This window comes from Aristolochia californica, unplaced genomic scaffold, assembly GCF_029961685.1.
Source record: "Aristolochia californica isolate CCGP_79_NKW_82.1479 unplaced genomic scaffold, dmAriCali1.0.hap1 SCAF_10, whole genome shotgun sequence".
Classification (NCBI taxonomy): Eukaryota; Viridiplantae; Streptophyta; class Magnoliopsida; order Piperales; family Aristolochiaceae; genus Aristolochia; species Aristolochia californica.
This window is the reverse complement of record NW_027181771.1, coordinates 1,484,196-1,505,888: the sequence shown is the minus strand read 5'-3', so window position 1 is coordinate 1,505,888 and position 21,693 is coordinate 1,484,196. Positions and strand designations below refer to the sequence as shown.

The 21,693-nt window shown below is 39.2% G+C and overlaps 3 protein-coding genes across 4 annotated transcripts; 2 read left to right on the top strand and 1 right to left on the bottom strand.

Moving 5' to 3' along the window:
* Positions 1 to 70: 70 nt before the first annotated feature.
* LOC137940103 (L-ascorbate oxidase homolog) lies at positions 71 to 8,445 on the bottom strand. 2 transcript variants are annotated; one of them, XM_068785035.1, is made up of 2 exons: positions 8,415 to 8,445; positions 71 to 1,725 (listed from the first exon to the last, which is right to left on the bottom strand). In XM_068785035.1, exons 1-2 carry the CDS (start codon positions 8,443 to 8,445, stop codon positions 71 to 73), a joined length of 1,686 nt encoding a protein of 561 aa, XP_068641136.1. The 2 variants fall into 2 exon arrangements, with proteins under 2 accessions (XP_068641136.1, XP_068641129.1); XM_068785028.1 differs by lacking the exon at positions 8,415 to 8,445 and having other exon boundaries at positions 71 to 1,738.
* Positions 4,154 to 12,157, top strand: LOC137940095 (putative pentatricopeptide repeat-containing protein At1g69350, mitochondrial). The gene is made up of 3 exons (XM_068785018.1): positions 4,154 to 4,228; positions 8,758 to 11,429; positions 11,867 to 12,157. The coding sequence occupies exon 2, from the start codon at positions 8,758 to 8,760 to the stop codon at positions 11,170 to 11,172; it is 2,415 nt and encodes an 804-aa protein (XP_068641119.1). The 5' UTR covers positions 4,154 to 4,228; the 3' UTR covers positions 11,173 to 11,429; positions 11,867 to 12,157.
* Positions 12,158 to 12,873: 716 nt separating this feature from the next.
* LOC137966398 (methylenetetrahydrofolate reductase (NADH) 1-like) lies at positions 12,874 to 20,001 on the top strand. Its single transcript, XM_068812988.1, is given in 13 exon segments — positions 12,874 to 13,001; positions 13,004 to 13,173; positions 13,992 to 14,174; positions 14,812 to 14,872; positions 14,998 to 15,077; positions 15,216 to 15,389; positions 16,241 to 16,414; positions 16,717 to 16,817; positions 16,925 to 17,036; positions 18,184 to 18,264; positions 18,405 to 18,582; positions 18,683 to 19,017; positions 19,616 to 20,001. Coding segments are annotated over 13 exon segments (1,779 nt in total). The 5' UTR covers positions 12,874 to 12,955; the 3' UTR covers positions 19,700 to 20,001.
* Positions 20,002 to 21,693: the final 1,692 nt, after the last annotated feature.

Here is a 21,693-nt window from a genome sequence, read left to right as displayed (position 1 = left end):
ATGATAAGAGTACGATACAATGAGAAAAATCACTCTTTATTGGATTCAGGATCCTCTCTAATCGTGTTGTTTAGATGGTGTAAGGGGGTGGGAGGGGGAGGTCCTTGACGATTTCACAGAGGGGGGTGTTTTCCGGCAAACTGTACTCATCGCGCAGAGACCTGGCAGGGGAGAGGACGCTGAAGTAGAACTGTTGGCCTAGGTACTGCCTCTCCAAGGCGTTGGAGCGGACGCTCCACATTCCGGCATTGTCAAGGGTGAGGAGAATGGCACTCCATGACTTGGGGTACACTTGAATGGTGTGGCGGCTGACAGCGTCGAGGAGGTTGTAGTTCTTGCGGCCGGCGGGTGTCCACTTCCCGGGATCCATGCCGACGGCGAAGAAGGAGTAGCCGTCAATGTGCCATGACTGGATGCTCTTTTCATGGTTTTCGAAGACAATCTCGACGAAGTTGCGGAAAGTGGCATTTAGGACAATGGTGTCGACCTTGATGTTGTCAACTTTAGCAGGTGGCTCGTCGCCGATGACATCGTATTGGAAGATCTTGTCGGTGACACCGAAGTACTCGGCGAGTTTAAGGGGGGTGGCGGGGTGGACGAAGGAGACGCCATTGATGGCATAGCGGAGCTTGCCATCAACGGTGCCGGCGGCGTTGGCGATCTTGATGGTGCGGGTGATGTTGATGCCACCGTAGTGGTAAGAGCCCTGGGGGTTGGGGCGGGCAGCGCTGGCGGTGAGATTCCAACGGAAGGAACGGAACTGGTTGAGAGACCACGCCCATCCGGTGGGGGAAGGTGGGAGGACCGGTGAGGGTGTCTCAGCGGGGGCTCCTTCGTAGCCGATCAAGGCGACGCTGTTGAGGTCGTACTTGGTGAAGCGCGAGGACGCAACCATGTAATAGCGTTTAACCAGCTGGTTGGCGGTGACGAGGACCGAGTAGCATTGGCCGACATGGATATCAAGCGACTCGTACACATTCTGCACTGTGTGAGATCCGTCCATCTCCACCAGCTTCATGGGGTGGTCTTGGATCCTGAAGTTGAGGGAGTTCCTCAGCCCGACGTTACAGATCCTGAAACGGTAGGTCTTACCGGACTTCATGGAGAACATCGGCTTCCTGGTGGCATCATCGCTCTCTCCAACCTTGCGGATTTCGCCATTGATGTGCACACCGGTGGGGCGGGCAAGAGTGCGGCCGCTATCAAGGAGGCCTTGAAGGGTCTTATGGTCCTTGTCGTACCAGTCACCGATAATGACGGTGTAATCATCCTCGGGGTCGTCAAATGGGACTGGGATGAGGAGACGGCTGTTCACCCTGAGACCTCCGAACCCGCCGGCAGCTCGCTGCATTCCGATGGAGGGGGAGTAGAAGTAGCTGCCGATCTGATCCTTGACCTGGAAATGATAGGTGAAGTTGGTGCCGGGGGGAATGGGGCATTGGGTTCCGAGGGTACCGTCCATCCACGAGTTTTTCCTCAGCTGGATTCCGTTCCATGTGAGGAGGAAGGGCTCGTCGAGGTTGTTGAAGACGTTGATGACAATGTTGTTGTTGGTGGTGGAGTTGATGTTCGGTCCGGGGAACTGGCCGTTGATCAGAATCCCCTGCTGGGGCGTCCCCGCAGGGGAGATGGTCCCGTAGGTGACGTTCCAGGTGAAGAACAGATAAGGGTCCTCCGCCCACGCCGCCCCCAACAGCAGCGGCACTACCACCGCCAGCAACGATGCTGCACGAGTCATCTTTCTCACGGTCTCTCTCTCGACCTGCAAAAGCTGAAAAGCGGACGCTCACTGAATCGACCTGAGAACGCTTCACAGTCCACTGAAACGACCCGATCAGCGAGAAGCCATTGGTGATCCAGAAGAAAAGAAGAGAGAAATACCCGTTGCTCTGTCCAAACCCTCCCTTCTGTCTTCCCTATATATAACAACCAGAGGCGACCTCTTCTCCGCTCGTTCTCGCTCGATCGTCTCCTCTCTCTCTTCCCCACCAACCGTCAGTTCGTTGCTCCGTTACACCAGGCCTTCTCTCCTTCTCTCTCTTTCTAACTTTTCAACCGAAATTGATCTTTTCACTCCCTTTATTTAGTAAAAACTTGAGAGACAGCTGATCCCAGACCGATCCCCGCCATTGGCGTCGGCCTCATTCTTCCTGGAACATCTCTGTTTTTTGTTGACAATAGTTATTGACCATCTCTATCTGTCTATTTATCTATCTATCGATTCATATCGGGGGGCAGGTTGCATGACAAGCCCATTAGTAACTAAAAGCATATATGAAATGACGAATTAATGAAAAAAAAGTCGAGAAACTGAAATGAAACCTTATTGTATTTTCCCATGCTAACATTCCAAGAAGTATAATCTCTTTCATAATTGTTGGAAATAAGTAAATCAAATAGCTAGAACAATGAATTTGGTATAAAAATATAATTTTGATCATCTCAACCACACACAATAATTCGGCACTTGAATTATTAGAATGTCCTTGTACTTTTTTTTGTCATTGTTTTCATCGATAACCAAAACTCGACAAAAAATAGATACATACTTAAGAATTAAGCGAGGTCGATATATTATTTCGATTGTCTCGTAATTTCTCGTTAGAGTGAGGGGAAGAAATTGGAAAAAATACACTATTTTTTGGAACAAAGGAGGGGCAGGTCTCCTCTTCATGTGGAAAGAGGGGAGTATAAAAAACCCAATTTTTTTCTTATGTGATTCAAGTTAAAATTAAATAAAAAACCCATTTTGCCCATGTTAGGGATACCCTTAAACCCTAAACCCTAATGTTTAAACTAAGAGATTCATTTGTATTTTCATTAAAATAGTGGGCTCACATTGCTCTATTTTGTAGTATCAATAATATTTTTATATTTAACTTTTCTTAGTACTATTTTTAATTTCTAAACTTAATTTTTTTAAAACTATTAACTTTTATTGTATTAAAAAATAATACATTTAGACCACTATATTTAAATTTTAGACTTGCATAAATTCATAGTTCACAGCTACAGCCTACAAGGGTCTACCTCTGGCGCTCAGGGCGAGCCTCAAGCCGCGAATGAGAGCTCTTTCTCAAAACTGGAGTCTTAAATAAACCGCTTCGCTCATGCTTTATCAAGTTAATTGTGGGATGGTTAGCGTCTGTTATCCCATATCCTGGTTTCTCAGTGGTGGGCTTTGAGCGGCACGGCATGTAAGTTTTCTTCTAAAGATATGTCCCCGTTCATTTGTGTCTTGACGCTGGCATGTTCGATAAAATGCTTGTGTGACGCCTTACGTAGTTTTTGAATTCGATCATCAATAGAAGTTCTTTTTTACTTTGAATTCGAGACAAAGAGGAACTACATCTGTCGCTCCACTCGAGGCCTTGCTATTGGAATCAGTTCTGTCATTATTAAGCTTTATGTTTTTACGTCATTCTAAGATTTAACATGTCTATGATGCTTCGGAGTGTAGAACACATTTCATTTGTCTGCTCGTTATGCTAAATCTTGCTGCTTACCTAGTAGTTACAATCCGCAAATTAATCTTGGGTCATTGAAGTTGGACCTCGCATCTGTTATTTACTGTTATATCTCTTGTTCCTATTTTATGAGGAGATCAACTGGGTTTGTTTGTTACATTAGCTTCCTTGTCAAACATCCTTCTCAGTATGCTCAATGGATCTTATGCAAATGCTAACTGTGTGCTCCATAAAACATTGCTTATATAACAACTGTCCTGGCGGAGTTTGGAGTTCACCGTCTTGAGGTGCACTTATCTTGTTCAACTGTAGAGATTATGCTCCACAACCGTTCAGCATCTTTGAAGGCTAAACTCTGAAAGTCTGTAAATTGGATGCAATGTAGACTTGTATAGTCTTATTCAGCTAATTCTAGCATATCTTCAGGTTGTGCAGGCAAGCCCTTTTAAGCGAACCTATTTATTCAACAGTACCTGAGGTCTTATGGCTGCAGTATTGAAAACCATATTGGCTATCTCATACTAATATTTTCAAGGCTCCAGGATGTCGTTGATCAAACTGCAGATGAGTCATCAGCCCTTCAAATGGATTCATATTGTTTCAGAATTCAAGCTGTCCCATCAATGGTGGTTGGTTACTCTTTGAATATCATCAATCTGGACAAATCTGACTGCAACCAATCATGAAGATTGCATGCTGTGTTCAACACTTTTTAGACTTTTCCTTGTACTACTTGCCTAGAAGCAAAAACCGTAACTCAGGTATGCTTTCTTACAAGGTGGCCTCGCCAAAGACTTTTCTTAGAGAATATCTGGATTTTCTCCTTACATCAAGGTTTTGGGGATAAATATATAGCAAACCTTACCCAATCAAGGTCGTTCTAATAAAACTAACAATTTGTCTTTTGAGAGTTTGCGGCCAGGTTTCATGTGAGACTTGAGTGCATGAGCCTATTGTAAGCTGTTGTGACCTTTTAGTAAGAGGCAATTGATGTAGTAGATGGTTCACTTGTGGAAGAAGAAAGCCATCCTGAAAAATTAAAGATATATAAAAGGAAAAAAGAAGACAGAAACACAACTGTTTCAATTTTAGGACAGTTACTGTTTTAGGAAAATGCTTCTATTTTGGTACTTTCTTTGTAGGAAAAAGTCAGCATGTTTCTACTTCTATTAGCAGCTCAATTCAATTGTAATTAGGAAGTCTAGTCCGAGGAAAATTCTACCAAAGTGATGTAGCGTATTTTGTCAAAGACATGGTAGTTTTAAAGTCCATAAATAAAGAGAAATGCTATAACTTGTAATCAGTTATCAAGAATAATACAGATTGTCTGTGACTGCTGGAGCTCCATTGTTCTCTTCCTTTCTTTTGCTGAGAATAGTTTCTTAGTAACTTTTTTCTCTCATACTAGCTACTGCTAGTAACAAAACAACTCCTGAAAATTCAAGTTCCTCTGTTGGAGCTTGAAAACCAGGTATTCTTTCGATTTGAAAAACTGGTAGCTGGGTTACTGATACTCTAGCCTTGTTCCTCAACTTTATTTCAATAATTTCAGTGGTGTTATATTGGTATAAGAGCTAGTGTTTAATCAAGGCTAGTGCCAAGACTAGATCCTAAAAAAATCAGCATGGAGAGTGTGTCAATGAGGAGTTTAAGGCTGACATCATAAGCAAATTCGAGCAGCTCATGAAGCAATTGTCATAAGCCACTGCAAATAGTGTTGCAAATGTGGGAGTTAGCAATGTAGGACTTGGGCATTATGAATAAGATGAAAATTTCATGGAAGCTCCAGTCCAAAGACGTGCCTCTGTTGTAAGAACACATAATCAACACCCAAGACACCTCCAAGATAGTCCTCCACTTACATACAACAACCGATGGGAGAGTGGAATCAAAATGAGCAAATCTTTTGGTTAAGATAAACATGTTGTTTTGGTAGTTTTACAGTTAAGAGGACGAGCCATTGCATGATGGCAAGCCACAACATACCAGTGAAGCCAACTTTTGAGTCTAATATCATTACATGGCAAGAGGCTAATTGGAGAAAAGTTTCTATCCTTCAACTACCGTCAAGCCTTGTATGAAAGACTTCACAAACTCTCAAAAGGTATAAAAAATCTATTTCCCAATGAACTGAAGAGTACTTCAAATTGCTAGCAAGGAATCGATCGAGGGAGGCACAATATCAATTGGTTTCTCAATATGTGAGTGAACTGAAACCATCTCTCTTTAGGAAATTGCATATGCTTACCCTTACTAATGTTTCAGTAACCTTCACCAAAGCTCAATAAGCAGAAGAAGATGAAAAAGCCTCTTCTTTAAACACTAAATTATCTTTCTTTCTTTCAGCTGTTCCATACCTCAAGATCCACCATTCCATATGACCCATCCTTCATTCTCATCTTCAAAGTCAACTTCATCCTCTTCAACTCCAGCCCCTAGATTAGTCCAAGATAAGCCTACCTATGCATGTTTTAAGTGTGGAAAGGCATCATTCACAAAGCCCAATGTCCACAAGTAAGACAACAACTCTTAGTCCATGAAGATGGAAATGAACAGGATGCTACTGATGGTATGACCCTTGGGGCTGAAGACTATAGTCCTCAACTATCTTTAGTGAATAAAAGGTCTTTTCTTACTTCTAAGAAGGATGAAGAGAAATGGTTATGTCACAACATCTTTACCATCACTATCTTGGATGTCACAATGCCAAATTAGGAATTCTAATCCTAGGAAAGTTCTATTAAATTGCTGGAGCCTATTTAGGCAAGGACATGGTAGTTTCAGAGTCTATAAATAGAGAGACATGGTGAAACTTTTTAACAGTTTTCAAGAATAATACAAATTTTCTTTGGCTGCTGGGGCTCCATTGTTTTTTTTATTTTCTTTGTTGAGATTAGTTTCTTAATGACTTTGTCTCTCATACTAGCTACTGCTAGTTGATGTAGAATTTTAGTTACATCGACTTTTATACCTCGCAAGTGTACGAATCGTTCATGTAATCTAGCAGTAAGCGAGGGTCATATCCACAAGGAGGATTGAATTTTGTGTATTCTTCAGTCAACTAGCCTAACCAAATATGATGAATTAATATGAACTAAACACTAATTATATCCTAAATTATCAAGCAATAATTTAATTAACTGCTTGCACAACAGGAAACGTCAACTCTGGATTTTACCGTGATTCGTGCCTCTCTCGAGCGCCACTTAACCACAAATCCGGATTCTCAATCCTTGCGTCTAGCCCCTCTCGGGCGCCTAGAGTTAATGACAAAGATCGGATTACAATAGAATGCAGAGAATTAATTTCCTATTGTGATGATGCTAAAATTATCAACTCTGGATTTTACCGTGATTCGTGCCTCTTTCGAGCGCCACGTAACCACGAATCCGGATTCTCAATCCTTGCATCTAGCCCCTCTCGGGCGCCTAGAGTTAATGACAAAGAGCGGATTACAATAGAATGCAGAGAATCAATTTCCTATTGTGATGATGCTAAAATTATCAACTCTGGATTTTACCGTGATTCGTGCCTCTCTCGAGCGCCACGTAACCACGAATCCGAATTCTCAATCCTTGCGTCTAGCCCCTCTCGGGCGCCTAGAGTTAAAGACAGAAATCGGATTAAAATACCAAAATCCAACCTCAATTATAATCTTACCCTAATTAGCTAATTTAATCAAATATCAAGAAAACAAATCTTAAATAAACCTTAAATATCAAATCAGATTCAATTAACATTCAAAACCTAAGTTCAAACCATATAAAAACTAAATTCAATAATGACGAATTACTCCCCTTCTTCCTCCTCTCGCTCGGGCAGCAACTCGTTCTCACGGGTGCTGCAATTTCCCGAAATCAATGGCTTCGGGTTGGCAAGAGTGAGTGGCCGGAGGTAGAGACGACACCGGCGACGACGGTTAGAAGCCGACGGACGGAGGTAACGTCCGGCGAAGAGCGAAACAGAGCTGACGTTCTCTAACCGGCTCTCTCGAGTCTCGGTTGGAGTCGGAATAGCTCCGGGAATGGTCGAAAATACGTAACTGACGCCGGAGGATGGTCGGAAAGCGGAAGTTGCACCGGAGAAGCCCTCTCGGATCACTTCTCGGTCTGGCGAGCGACGACTGTTGAACTCACCTCGACGGAGACTCTCTCGAGCTCTCCTCGGGTTTGTTCTCGGTTGCTGGACGGCAGTGGACGGCGGTGGTGCGGCGGAAGGTATTGGCCCGGCGAACGACGGTGGGGAACTCCTCTCGGGTCCTCCCCTGTTTCCGGTCAAAAACCTCTGTTTTGGTCTCCGTTTCAGTTTTCTCTTCACGCTGCCTTCGACCCCCTCTCGGGTCTCCCCTCTCGGGTTTTCCCTCCCGGGTCTCCCCCTCTCGGACCCCCTTTCGACCCCCTCTTTCGACGCCCCCCTTTTGCTTTAAATACCATCTTATTTATTTTAAAACGATTTGACCTAAAAATCATCTCCATTTCACTAAGGGCATTTTGGTAAATATCTCCTTCTCCACCATAATTCTCCTGAAATTCCATAATTAAATCTATAAAAAGCATTTCAGGAAGAAATAAACCTTAAAAACAATGAAATATAATTCAGGAGAGAAAAATATACAATATCGACAGCGATTAATGCCAAATTCAATAAATGCTCATTTCATTTGAAACCCTACAAATAACCACCTATAACACAATTATAAAGGTTATTCTATTATAATTAACCTAGTTCTCATGTCAGAATATGGCATCTATCACTAGTAACAACCATCACTTGAAAATTCAAGTTTCTCTAGGAGCTTGATAACCAGGTATTCCTTAAGAGTTGAGAAGTTGGTAGCTAGGTTACTCATACTCATGCTTGTTCCTCAACTTTATTTATTTATCATGTGATGGAAAAACATATTTTTACACTTGTCTGCACGGAAAATCTTCCTCTCTTCTTCAAGGCCTATTATATAAGAAGTTTTTCTGGTTCCCATTTTGCAAAACATGTTGAGTGAATATCACAGATTTTGTGAAAGGATCTGCTAACAACATACTCTCTAGGTGACACTAAGCTTTTATTATCTTTTAATCCACTTTAAGACATTCATTAGGATATACTAACTTTTCTTTTTATCCACAAAATGTACTAATGCTTCCATTTCTATTCCTATGATCTGAAGTCTTCCTTCTGAACTACTTGTAAGAGGGAGGAAATGTGAAGCATGTATTGCATAGCCTGGATAGGCTCTGATTTGAGGATTTTTGTAAGTCACTGATATGGCAGAAAATCAATGATACTTTTGCAGATGTCACGAGATTTATTAGCATGGAATCAGAGCCTGCAGTCTTATTTTAAACAGGGTTTCCATGAGAAAGTGCTTAATCTATATCGACAGTTGCGGTGTGTTGGGATCTCCCCAAATGCTTCTACTTTTCCATCAATTATTGGGTCCTGCTCTTATCTGTCTGATCTACAACTTGGGGAGCAGATCCATGCTTCCTTACTACAAATTGGTTGCAAGTCTGATCAATATGTGGTGTCTTCGCTTATCAACATGTATGCGAAATGCCAAAAAATTGAAATTGCTCAAAAATTGTTTGAAGAAACCTCTACAAGAAGTGTGGCCTCATGGACTGCTCTCATTCAAGCATATTCACGGATTGGTAGATCGAGACAAGCATTCAAGATGTTTGGTTGGATGCAACAAGAAGATGGCATTAGACCAAATGGGGTCACACTTATTAGTCTCATTCCTGCTTGTGCCAATTTAGGAGATGGTGAGGCTATGCATGGATATGCTATAAAAATGGGAGTAGACTTGGATTCTTTCATCGGTACTTCACTTGTAGACATGTATCTGAAATTTGGGGCAATCAGGAGTGGGAGTCAGGTTTTCCATGGTTTGGAAGACAAAAATGAGGTCTCATGGATTGTCATGGTTTCTGGATTGAGTCAGAATGGGTCCATTGGTTATGCAGTTTCAATCGTAGAAACAATGTTCTCTGAATTGAATATGATTATCGATTCCACTTCTTTGGTTAACCTAGTTTCAGCATGTGCAAGAATAGGAGACCTGAAACTTGGGATGTGGGCTCACACCTACATTATAAAAACTGGAGTTGGAATGGACTCCTTTCTTGGAACAGCTTTACTCAACATGTATGCAAAATGTGGTCTTCTGGGACATTCTCATCAAGTTTTCCTGGAATTACCTGAGCAGACTTTGGTCTCATGGAATGCAATTATTCACTCTCATGCTCGCCTGGGATTGCTGGAAGATGTCATCATAATGTTTCAACAGTTGATTCAAGCAGGGTTCTCCCCTGATTCAGTCACTATTAAAAGTTGTCTATTGGCTTTAGCTTCTTCATCCTGTTACCAGAGAAAATCTTTACTTGGAGAATGCTTCCACAGTTTGTCAGTAAAATATGGGTTTCTTGATACCGAAGTCGAGACTTGTAATGTAGTTTTGGACTTCTATGTCAAAAAAGGAAACCTAAAATATGCGGAAGAATTATTCTGTTGGATTGGAGATCGAAGAGACACAATTTCCTGGAATTGCTTGATAAATGGATATGCTCAAAATGGTTATGTTAAAGATGCACTAGTGCTCTTCTCCCAAATGCAGTTGGAACATGTGGACATGGATTCCTTCACGTTATCTATTGTCTTATCGGCGTGTGCATGCCTAGGAGATCAGTCCCTAGGGGAATGCATACATGGTGGTCTAATGAAAAAAAATTACACTTTTTTCCTTACAAAGGATCCTTTTGTGGTGACTGCACTTGTGGACATGTACTCAAAGTGTGGTGATGTGGCGTCTGCGTATAGGGTTTTTGAGGAGATGCACATCAAAGATACTGCCACATGGAATGCCATGGCTTCTGGTTTTGGCCTTAATGGGTGTTTCCGTGAGGTCTTTACTCTCTTTTGTGATTACTTACAAGTTTCAGAAGGACCATCTGTGTCTGAGTTTGCAGTGGGGACGGCTGTTTCAGCCTGTGGCTCATTGGGATGTTTGGAGGGAGGCTGTTGTTTACATGGATTTGTTATGAAAAATGGATTGGAGATGGATATTAACGTTGAAAATGCAATTTTAAACATGTATTCAAAGTGTGGAGCTCTTGGAGATGCGGAGTTGTGCTTTAAGGAGATGGAAGTGAAGGATACTGCATCTTGGACAACTATGATTTCAGGCTACGGGGTGAATGGGAAAGTAAATGATGCTGTCGTTTTGTTTGAGAAGATGGTAGAGAAGAATGTAGAGGCCAACAGGATCACCTTTCTGGAGCTCTTGTGGGCTTGCAGCCATGGGGGAATGGTGAAAGAAGGGTGGGCTTATTTTGAGAAAATGAGGACTCTTTATGGGATAGAACCACAGCGTGAGCATTTCTGCTGTTTGGTTGATCTTCTTGGACGAGCTGGATACTTATATGAGGCTTATGTCTTGATAAGATCAATGAAGGCAGCCCCAGATGCAGCTATTTGGGGCGCCCTTTTAGGTGCATGTAGTAGTTATGGGGAGCTAGAATTGGCTCAAATTGCAAGCTTTGAGCTTTCAAGAGTAGACGTGAATAAGAAAAGTAGCTACTTTGTTCTTGTATCAAATGCTTATGCTGCCGGTCAGTTATGGGAGAAGGCTGCAAGAGTTCGAGAGGATGCTATGATTGACCGCACAGGAACAAAGAAACCTACAGGTTGGAGTCAGATTGAACTTTAGGTGGTAGAAGACTATCGACTGAAAGCTGATTTATGAACTGCAGGTGTATGAGAGAAGTGCTCACTGAGGTTGTTGGCTTGCCATTCTCTTCTCAATGTACTTCAGATTTTCTTGCATAAATTGAAAACATCCTCTGACAAGTTATTGCAGTTTGCATTCCTCAAGTGTTAGAAAAGTAACGAATCAGGAGAACAGCCAGTCAAACAATGTATGGTCACTCGCTAGAGATAACTTGTTACTTAGAAGTAAAATGCCTGGTAACTCTTCTCTCCAAAATTGCCATTGAATTCAAAACAGGCACACACATTTCAAGCTTTTTCAATGCATTTCGCTTACCTATTCCTCATAGGTGTCCGTGATAACTAGGAGACCATCTAGTGCCTCCCAAGTGCAGCTCATCCATCGTTAGTGTCAAATTTCAACCCTTGAGCACTGACATGTGTTTGAAATTCAAGTTGATCTGAGCTGCATTTTCACTGTTTGTCTCCTCTATTATATCTTCTACTTACTAGTATTAGCAAATATGGTAAATGAAATGAACAGATAAACTGAATGACTGAAAGCTGAAGAATGACTTCAGTTTGTATTTAGATTGTCTGGTGGGAAATAGTCGGTGGCTGTGATTTTCCCTTTTTTTTCATTTGTGATTCGGTCAAGTTGTTTCTGGGTATTATTGATTTTCTGATAGAAACAGGGAAAACGAAATGACAAAAGGAAAAAGCAACAGGCTTTCGGTTGGCCGCGGGAGCATTGATCTTTCTTGCTCTGCCACGTCTGGATCTCGTAAACCACCAACTTCCGGGCAGCAAAGAGTAGTTGGCATTTGGGAAGCGTCGAGTAAGCAGAAACGAGCCAAAGTGAATTAGTTAGGTTATTCAGTTTCTACTCTAACATTCCATGTACATTATCGAGTTTTTGTAGAGAAACAATATCTAATTTATTTAAATTTTTATGATTTTTACAATTTTTTAATTTTAAAGTAAACTTTGTGTGATGGAAATAATATTTAAATTTATTTATATTATTTATAATTTTTATTTACATAAAGATCTGATTTAATTATACGGAATTTTAATTATTTAACTATAATCTTGAATTAAAATTGTGATAATTAGGCGAAGAGATTCACTGTTCGTTATGAATTGTTTTAATTTCCCATTTAAGGTACTTAGCGGCTGCGAGTCACGTGATTCTCGCGACGGCGTTCCGGAGCCCACGTGCGGTCAGCCGTCGACGCGGCTGTCCCATGACTCACGTCTCGGCATTTCGCGAACGGGTTAGTTTTCTTCTGCTGTTGCCGCTTCTCTCCAAGTCCGCCGGACGTCAACGAGACGTGTCAGTGTCGGCGTGCCGGTGGTCTCACAGAAACGGTGAGACAAACAATGCGTTACTTCCTCTCATTTATGGTCCACAACTGTTTTTTTTTACGTATGAAAAAATCTGGAGTTACAGTCAGACCAAGCTCACGATGACAACAGGCTCGCCCTTTGAGGACTATAAATTAAGGTGGTCTCGAAGCTACCAACTTGTCACTATCCCTCGCTTCCTTCCCCATTCAGAGGGTGCGCGACTCCCATCCGAATTCCAAACGCGCGAAGGTCCAAACTAATCAGAAATTCGCGGGTTGGTGCGGTGGGCCCAACATGATAAAACGTAGCCCGTTTATTCCATTTTCAGTTTTTTTAATATAAATTCTCCGCGATCTTGTGTATCTGCCTCGTCCCGGCTTTCATTTCATTACGCGCCTACGTTCTCTATCAGTGGAAGGGAGAAGCAGAGGAGAATGAAGGTGATTGAGAAGATCCGTGAGGCAGAGGCGGAAGGAAAGACAGTTTCTCGTTCGAGTACTTTCCTCCGAAGACGGACGATGGCGTGGAGAATTTGTTCGAGCGGATGGATCGGATGGTGGCGCACGGGCCGCATTTCTGCGACATTACTTGGGGTGCTGGTGGATCTACAGCCGATGTCACACTCGATATCTCAAAAAGGATGCAGAACATGGTACGGTGATGCTTGGCTGTGTTCTGTTTCTGGACAATGATCTGTCGGTGGTCTTGTTTTGTGATGGATCTGAGTGTGGTGGGCGAGTTTTGGTTCGGCTGTGTGTTCTTTGTCGGTTTGGTTGTTGAATTGTGCTGGAATGGTTTTTTTTCTGAGATCTTCTCTGTGCTGCATTATGTTTTGGATTCTGAAATATGCGAGATCTGTTTTATTATGTCTTTGAGCTCTGTGACTTGATGGAGAAAGCTCCTTTTGTTTAGTTGTTTGTCTTGCTTTGTTGCATGCTGATTTGGTGGATGAGATTTGGTTTTTACTAGAAATTCAGGACGGTGCCTCTGCTTCTGTCCTCTTGTTAGCTGAAGATTCGGTGATGACAAATTAGTTCTTTTGCCGTATTTGTGATTAATTCTGGTTTTCTATCTTATTACCTGCTGGTTCTGAGTGTAGGCTCGAATCTTTTTTTTTTTGTTCCGTTCGTTGTTTGCCTGCTTTACTTGTGCTCGCTCTTTCGTAGTAGTAGTTCTAGATCTGGTATTCTGTTTTATTGGTTTCTTCCTGTAAGTTGACGTCCTATGTGGCCAATTATTTTTTCTGATAAGTCTAACTTGGTTCAATATAGTAATGCACTATGTATCTGGTGTTCGTCTGGTATGTATTGCACGAATTGTTCGTTTTTTCGGGAACCTGAAATAGGAGTTTTGCACGTCCGAGCTCTTGAGTGAGAGGAGGTCCCATAATTGCTGTTCTGCTGTTTTTTTTTTTCCTTTCCTTTTTCCCTTCATTCAAGCGTATTTAGATCCATTGCTATACATATACAGGTCTGTGTAGAGACAATGATGCATTTAACGTGTACAAACATGCCAGTGGAGAAAATCGACCATGCACTTGACACCATTAAGACTAATGGAATTCAAAATGTTCTGGCTCTTAGGGGTGACCCTCCTCACGGCCAGGATAAGTTCGTCCAAGTAGAGGGAGGATTTGCTTGTGCACTTGACCTGGTGAGGCAGCTTACTTTTCTCATTGCTTTCAGTTTTCTCCTTTCCACTTTAAAATTTTAAGCAAAAGTAAACATAAAAACTTTGAAGAACATGGATGCATTTCTAGATTACCATTTTCGTTTTAGTTTAAGAGGTGAAAGTCTCAGAAGGAAATTTAAATCCAATTTGATATTAACAAAGAAGTGTTCTCTATCAAGGAAATAAGAGAATATGAAGAATCAAGTGCACAAGAAAGTATCACTATTAAAAGCAGAAAAGGAAATTGAAAGTAACATAAGCAATAATCTAAGAGATTCTTTAACAAGCTAGGTGTGTATGCATCTATCCACTGTATCTTGTTCTATTTAATTCTGAATGTATTTTAAATCAGAAGTTAGTGCTCATGGAAGAAGGTTCTATATGGTGAATAGGAATAAATTTCAATGTTTCATTGATTTGTTCTTGCTCAATCATTTGTATAGTCTTCATTTTTTCTCTTTAACTGGTTGAAGTTTCATTACAAATTAGACGATTGAGAACACTAGAAAGAAGATTAAAAAAACATTTTCATTACATTACCACATGATTTGTTCATTTTTCGGTGATGATTTCTGCTCTCTTTTTCAATGTGATCACAAGTAGTATGCCTTTGATGTAGGTACAACATATCCGTGCCAAATATGATGATTACTTTGGCATCACTGTTGCCGGTTATCCAGGTCGGTGACATTAGATGAAACTACTCTATAAGAAAATTCTCTTTGGATTTATATGTAGTTCACATACATAACTTGTTTATTGCACCCTCAGCTGATATATACTGTGAAATGTTCATTGAATCCAGAGGCTCATCCTGACATGATACAAGGGGAAAGTGCTACTTTAGAAGCATACAGTAACGATCTTGCTTATTTGAAGAGGAAGGTACCTTGATGGACTTTTTCTTGTAAAGTTTTTCATGGAATCTAGTTTATTCTGAATAGGTCATATTTTCTTATCAAATACTTTTCTGTTGTTTATATAGATCATTTCTGTAAAAGTGCTACTCTTATATTCTCTCAGGTGGATGCTGGTGCAGACCTTATTATCACTCAACTATTTTATGACACTGATATTTTCCTTAAATTTGTGAATGACTGCCGACAAATTGGAATAACTTGCCCAATTGTTCCTGGGATTATGCCTATTAACAACTACAAGGGCTTCCTGCGAATGACTGGGTTTTGCAAAACTAAGGTGTGCTTTCTTCTTCATGACTTAATTTCTGAGTTCCCAATGTGTTCTTCACTTATCTATTCTAGACAAGGTAACCTTTTTAACATCCACCGTTTCTTAAAATTTTTCTAAACAAAAGACATTCAGGACAATAGCTTTTTTCCTACTTTTCATATATCTATAAATGCACGTTAGTGGCTTGGTGCCCTTCTCTAATATCTGTATTTTGGCTTGATAGTTTATTGGACATCTTTGTTAGTCACTTGCAACACTGTCTGCAGCTAGCTAAACATCTTAGTTAGTTGAAACTTTTTTTATTCAATCAAGCTGAAAAATTACTTTAAACTCCATTTTCTGTAATAAAAGCAATGACCATGCTTTGACTTGGACTTGGCACACCTTATTACATCTGAAGAGGCTGCTTTTGATAATGTAATTTTGGTCAAGTGTCTTATATTGGAAAGCTGGGTTTCTCTATAAATGCATCACCTAGAGATACATATTTAGCATTCATCTCACTTGAACCTTTAAATTCCTTGACAGCAAGGTGCCTCAATCGGGCGTATGTTGTATTAGGTTTATTGAACTATTTGTGCTTATGTATATGCCCCCCTTATTATCTTCTCCAGTGACGCATTATTTTCCTCACTCATAATAGATGTGTCCTGGTTCTTCCTCACTGATGTGAACTACATAGACTAATCTTTTCTTTGTTGCATGTATCTAAGCTGAATCTGTATAGTCGATCTCAAATTTGTTTTATTGCATTTTGTCTTGGGTAAGGTTGTTGGCATGAAGCTGAGATGCAGCTCACAGCAGATGAGTTATTGTAATATTATCCTTATTATTCTTGATTTGTTGCGATATTACAGATCCCTGCTGACATTATGGCTGCTCTGGAGCCAATCAAAGAAAACGAGGATGCAGTTAGGGCTTATGGAGTACACCTTGGAACTGAAATGTGTAAGAAGATTCTGTCTCATGGGATCAAGACCTTGCATCTTTATACACTGAACATGGAAAAATCTGCATTAGCTATTTTAAAGGTAAGCTCTGAGTGAAGCTTTATTTCATGAGAAATTTGGTTTTAATTGGTTATGCATAAACCAGTTTTTAATTGTTCACCTTTTGGATTTTTTTTTGTTTCCTCTCTTATTTGGGTATTTTGTGAGTAGCTACACTGCAAATAATTTCTATTTTTATTATCTGGAAATAAATGCCTGTTTTTGGATATCTAGAGCTAGGGTATTAAATAAACAGATCTCTCTCTAATTTATAGACACGAAACTATCTCACACAAAAGCCATCCACCTTATGATGTTAATGCTGATTTTTATATTTTCTGCAGAACCTTGGCTTGATCGACGAGACCAAGATCTCTAGGCCTCTACCATGGCGGCGGCCTGCAAATGTTTTCCGTGTTAAAGAAGATGTTCGCCCAATTTTCTGGTACTTTTTTTATAAAAAAATTAAATAAGCAATAAGTAAAGCTGGTATGTATCTCAGTGCTTGAAGAATGAACCATGTCCAAATCTCTCTTGATGTCAATATGATAGGGCGAACCGTCCAAAAAGCTACATATCCAGGACTCTTGGGTGGGATCAGTATCCACGTGGACGATGGGGTGATTCTGGCAATCCATCATATGGAGCTCTGAGTGACCACCAGGTAACTATGGTTCTAAATTATTTGACTCTTTACATTATTTTTTCAGATCTCATGCATTCAATTATCATAGCATGCATATATACCATATGTTTGGCAGGAAAAATCAAATAAAACATTAATAACTAGTTAATATCTTTTCTTGAACATGAAAGAAAGCATGTCTTACTGCCTCAAGTAGCAGCTTTTCTCTATATTTTCATTAAAAAGGAAGACTTCATTTCTAGGTATCAGTGACAGCCTAAAAGAAAGTTCACTGTTCTTTTTTATTTTTTTTGTATGAATGTTAGAACTATCGGAAAAGTAAGGACTTATCATATCCAATAGTTCTGCTGTGCAATCTTTAGACCACTTTTTTTGGTTTTCTATTTCATTATGATATATTATTCAAGATGCTAAAAAGGACTTGGTTCATTAAGAACGAATATGTGATTGCTAGAAGTATCGAATTTGACAACTTATATTATCAGTGGGCAAATGGGAAAGCTGATAAAAAAGCCAACGCGGGTGTTTCCATGGATGCTGAGGAAACTACTTGGATGTGGGATGTGTGTAATATATTTGCAGATTGTTGGTTCTTTCTTGTTCTTTTCATGAGTTGATCTCATTCTGTATTTTTATGTTGTTTTGGTTGCTCTCCCCAATATATGGGCAGATGCAGTTGTACATCCTTCCTCTTTAATATCGAAACATGCCATTTAAAAACAAAACCCGTTGTTGTCAGTCTTTAGCTCATCCAGTGATTAAAGTGTAGTGAAGGATGGAGGCCAAAGAACCTTTTAAATTTGTTTTCCTTGTTCTACGTTCTTTACCACTTTTTAAAATGTGAATTATATTGAATGTAACAACCAAGAGTCAATTTATTTCTTTTGGTTTGTGGGAGTATGTCAACTGTCTGTTTGTAAAGATAAAAATCTGCTACATTAGTCTTCACACCATTTCTACTTTTCAGAGCTTCAAGTGAAAGAAGAAGTCTCAGGACTCTAAAAAAAATGACTTTTTTTTTGCTCTGTGCTGTTACTTATTTCTTTTTAGATCCATACTTGAATCAATATCTTACGGGAAAACTCCTAATGTTCTTCTTACTGCAAATGTGAGTTTCTTTATCTTTTGGGAGCATAACCCTGACTAATCATTGCCTTCCTTGCAGTTCATGAGGCCACGTGCACGCAACAAGAAACTTCAAGAAGAATGGGCTGTCCCACTAAAGTCTATTGAAGATATACGTGATGTATAATTTCTAACTTTGTTTTATGTTGCTTTTCCAGTGTTTTTGGCCTGATGCAGAGACAGAACTAGTATTATTCTGAATGTTCTGTTAGAGGTGCATTTGTGAAAGTGTGTAGTTATGTCTACTTTGTCTTTTGTCAGAGATTCATGAACATCTGTTTGGGGAAGCTCAAAACAAGTCCCTGGTCAGAGTTAGATGGGCTTCAGCCAGAAACAAAGATCATTGATGAGAAATTAGGACAGATTAATTTGAATGGTTTCCTTACTATCAATAGCCAACCTGCTATCAATGGGGAGAAATCTGACTCTCCCACAGTGGGTAAGTAAGCAGATATATTATAACTTTTTGCTGCACTAGGAGAGATCATACCGGTGTATGAAACTAAATGTACTCATTTTGTTTAACATGCTTTTGACAGGATGGGGTGGGCCAGGTGGCTATGTATATCAGAAGGCCTATTTGGAGTTCTTCTGCTCCAGAGATAAGTTAGATTTGTTGGTAAAAAAATGCAATGCTTTACCATCTCTCACCTTCATGGCTGTGAATGAAGAAGGCCAATGCATGACAAACATTGGCCCAGATGCTGTTAATGCTGTCACATGGGGTGTTTTCCCTGCCAAAGAGATTATTCAGCCGACTGTTGTGGACCCTGCAAGTTTTGTGGTCTGGAAGGACGAGGCATTTGAGATCTGGACAAGAGGATGGGGAAACTTGTACCCAGAGGATGATCCCTCCAGGAAATTATTGGAAGAGGTGCACTTCTAATTCTTTCACTATATTTATGCTTCACAGCTTCTCTACTTCTTTTGTGGCCTCAAGAAAGATGAAGAGCAATCTTCAAGTTTCTGAAAGCATTTTAAATGAAAAAAAGCCGTTTTAGCCAGATGTGATCTTTCCTGGTTATTCTTTTTGGTAACGATGAGAAAGAAGATTGCATTAAAGAGGCTCCCAAAGGTGGGAATGTTCCTGGTGTTATTCCCAAGTGTATCACCTAATGGTTGCTTGGCATCCTCATGAAAAAAGAGTTACTGCCAGAATTCTAGTATAAATAAGGAATGGAAAAACTGAATAGTTGACCTCTCGGTAGGTAAAAGAAAAAGGATTTCTGATAGATATTGCTCTCTGATCCTTGAGGTTCTTCCTTAGGATCTGAAACACTCTGTATGACCATGCAACATTTTGAATTTTTTATTTAATCCTTAGTCATGAAAGTGAAGCCTCTTTCTGGGTTTGTTACTGGTTACGTGAGTTTCTGTTTACCTTCTTCGTTTGTTTAGAACTTTTAAATTCACTAGCTTTATTCTTTATTTTTATTATCAAAATTTTGTAAACGGGGCACTCTTTTTAACAGGTGCAAAAAAGTTATTTCTTGGTCTGCCTGGTGGATAATGACTACATCCATGGAGATATCTTTGCAGTATTTAACGATATTTGAAGAGGCGCTGCTTTTTGGTTACTTACACTCTGTGCCATGGGCTCTCTTGCAATAGTCTACATTAAGGGTGTCACAAGAGCTGGGTCTTGATAACAGTAGAAGAGAAGCAGGCCATTATTAGGAGAACAGGCCTGGTTTGTCTTCAAGCTTAGTCATGTATCTTATTTTCTAGATTAATTGCTTGTTGTTATGGTGAAACAATAAAGCGTGCTGCAGCTTTCTTTCCCCTTTTTTGAACTGCTGCTTTAAGCGATATGCACAAAAATAGCAAGGTGAGTAAGGTATTTGTTTACTTTTCTTCTGCTTTTTTCAACCCCAACAAGAATTGAAGTTTGCTTTGTTTCACGGGTGCCCAGTATTTCTTCCGTCGTCTGTCAGTGAGGCTTTCCTAGATTAGTGCACGGCTGTGTTAATAAAATCTTAATGGAAGTCTGAGCAGGTCTTGGGTCCGAGGATCAGGCTGGTGTTCAGAAAGTGTTAAAAGTGTTTATTTTTTTTTTTAAGATTTGCATGTTGGCATGAAGAAGTGAGGGTTAGTAATTTGATCTTATTAAATTTCATTGAAAGTAAAGTATCTCGAGAGAAAATTCAAATTTTTGTGTAGGGAAATAGAGTAAAATTTCGAGTCTTTCGCATTATGGCCACTTAGATGAAGACAATGCTCCTGTTGATCCAATTCAGCGAAGGTTAAAAAGCTTGTTTTGGTCATATTTAGAAATATTGCAAGTAGATTGATAGTCTAGTCTGATAAAGACGATCGTCTCTAGGTATACAAGGAGTCAGTTACCACTCACGTGTAAGTAATCACTCAAATTAATCATAAATGCCTTGTTACGGATTTTTATGCTTATTACTTTACGTAACATAGTATATAACATTCTACCAAAAGCAACAAGTTTATAGTCAATAGATTGGTACGATCATATAATTGCCGTCTCCACGTAATATAATGCTTGGTATAGTTTGGATTATGACTTAATGACACCCTCTAAATCTGAACCACAACAGACATTAAAGATTATGTAACACCCACCCCTGGTTATATTTTTCTTGGTATAGTCAAATACATTTATGGTTCTAAACAAATCGGTTTAAAATTTTAGTAATTAAATACAAAATAAAACAATATTATCACCAATAACACTAATATTTCCATTCTATTAATAAATAGTTATTTTAAACATTTAAATTTCATTATAGTTATATATTATTTGTATATTTATTAGTTTAATTTAATAATTTTAAAATAAGTTGATTCTATTGAAAATATAAAATATTTATTCTATTTAAAGGTATATACGCCTTTTTTGCATTACACACTAACATGTTAACATTAACTAACTTTGTGTACTTTTGTATTCTCTTAATTCTTAATACTTATTTTAATACCTTTTAAATTAAATTAAATTATATTCTTATTTTTATGTATCTTAAACTTTACTTTTCATTAATTTTTATTTTGATAGTATCTTTATTCTCATATAAAATGAAATATACATATAAAAATAATCAAATAAATTTATTTATGTGCATAAAAATAGTAATGAAATATTAATAAAAATAAAAAAATACATATAAAAATATCTTCTCCCACTTAAAAGAATAAGTGTTGGGTAAAGCAAATAGGTAATGAAATACTAATTACTCATTCCGCTTGTTACTACCGATACTCGTCTATAAGTATGGGTGGCAAATTTTGACTTGATTCGGTAACTCCATCCACCCATTTATTATTACATGTATAATTTCGATGTAAAGGTATTTTAGTAATTTTATTAAATTTAAGAGAATTGTAATTCAATGGAGTGTTGTTACCACAAAAACATTTATAAATTTAAAACATTGAACCAATAAGGCTGTTTTATGTAATTTTACTTTATAAGGGCAATTTTGTAATTTTACTTTATAAGGGTAAATAGGTAATTTTATTGATACATAAAATATTTGTAACTGCAACGTATGAAGTGATTTAATTTAATTCATTTTTAATATTA

Coding starts and splice junctions, on each gene's coding strand:
- LOC137940103 (XM_068785035.1), bottom strand. CDS start 8,445: ATGGGAACCAGAAAAACTTCTTATATAATAG. Junction 1,726..8,414: donor AAAAACTTCTTATATAATAG/GCCTTGAAGAAG, acceptor TGACTCGTGCAG/CATCGTTGCTGGCGGTGGTA.
- LOC137940095 (XM_068785018.1), top strand. CDS start 8,758: ATGTCACGAGATTTATTAGCATGGAATCAGAGCCTGCAGTCTTATTTT.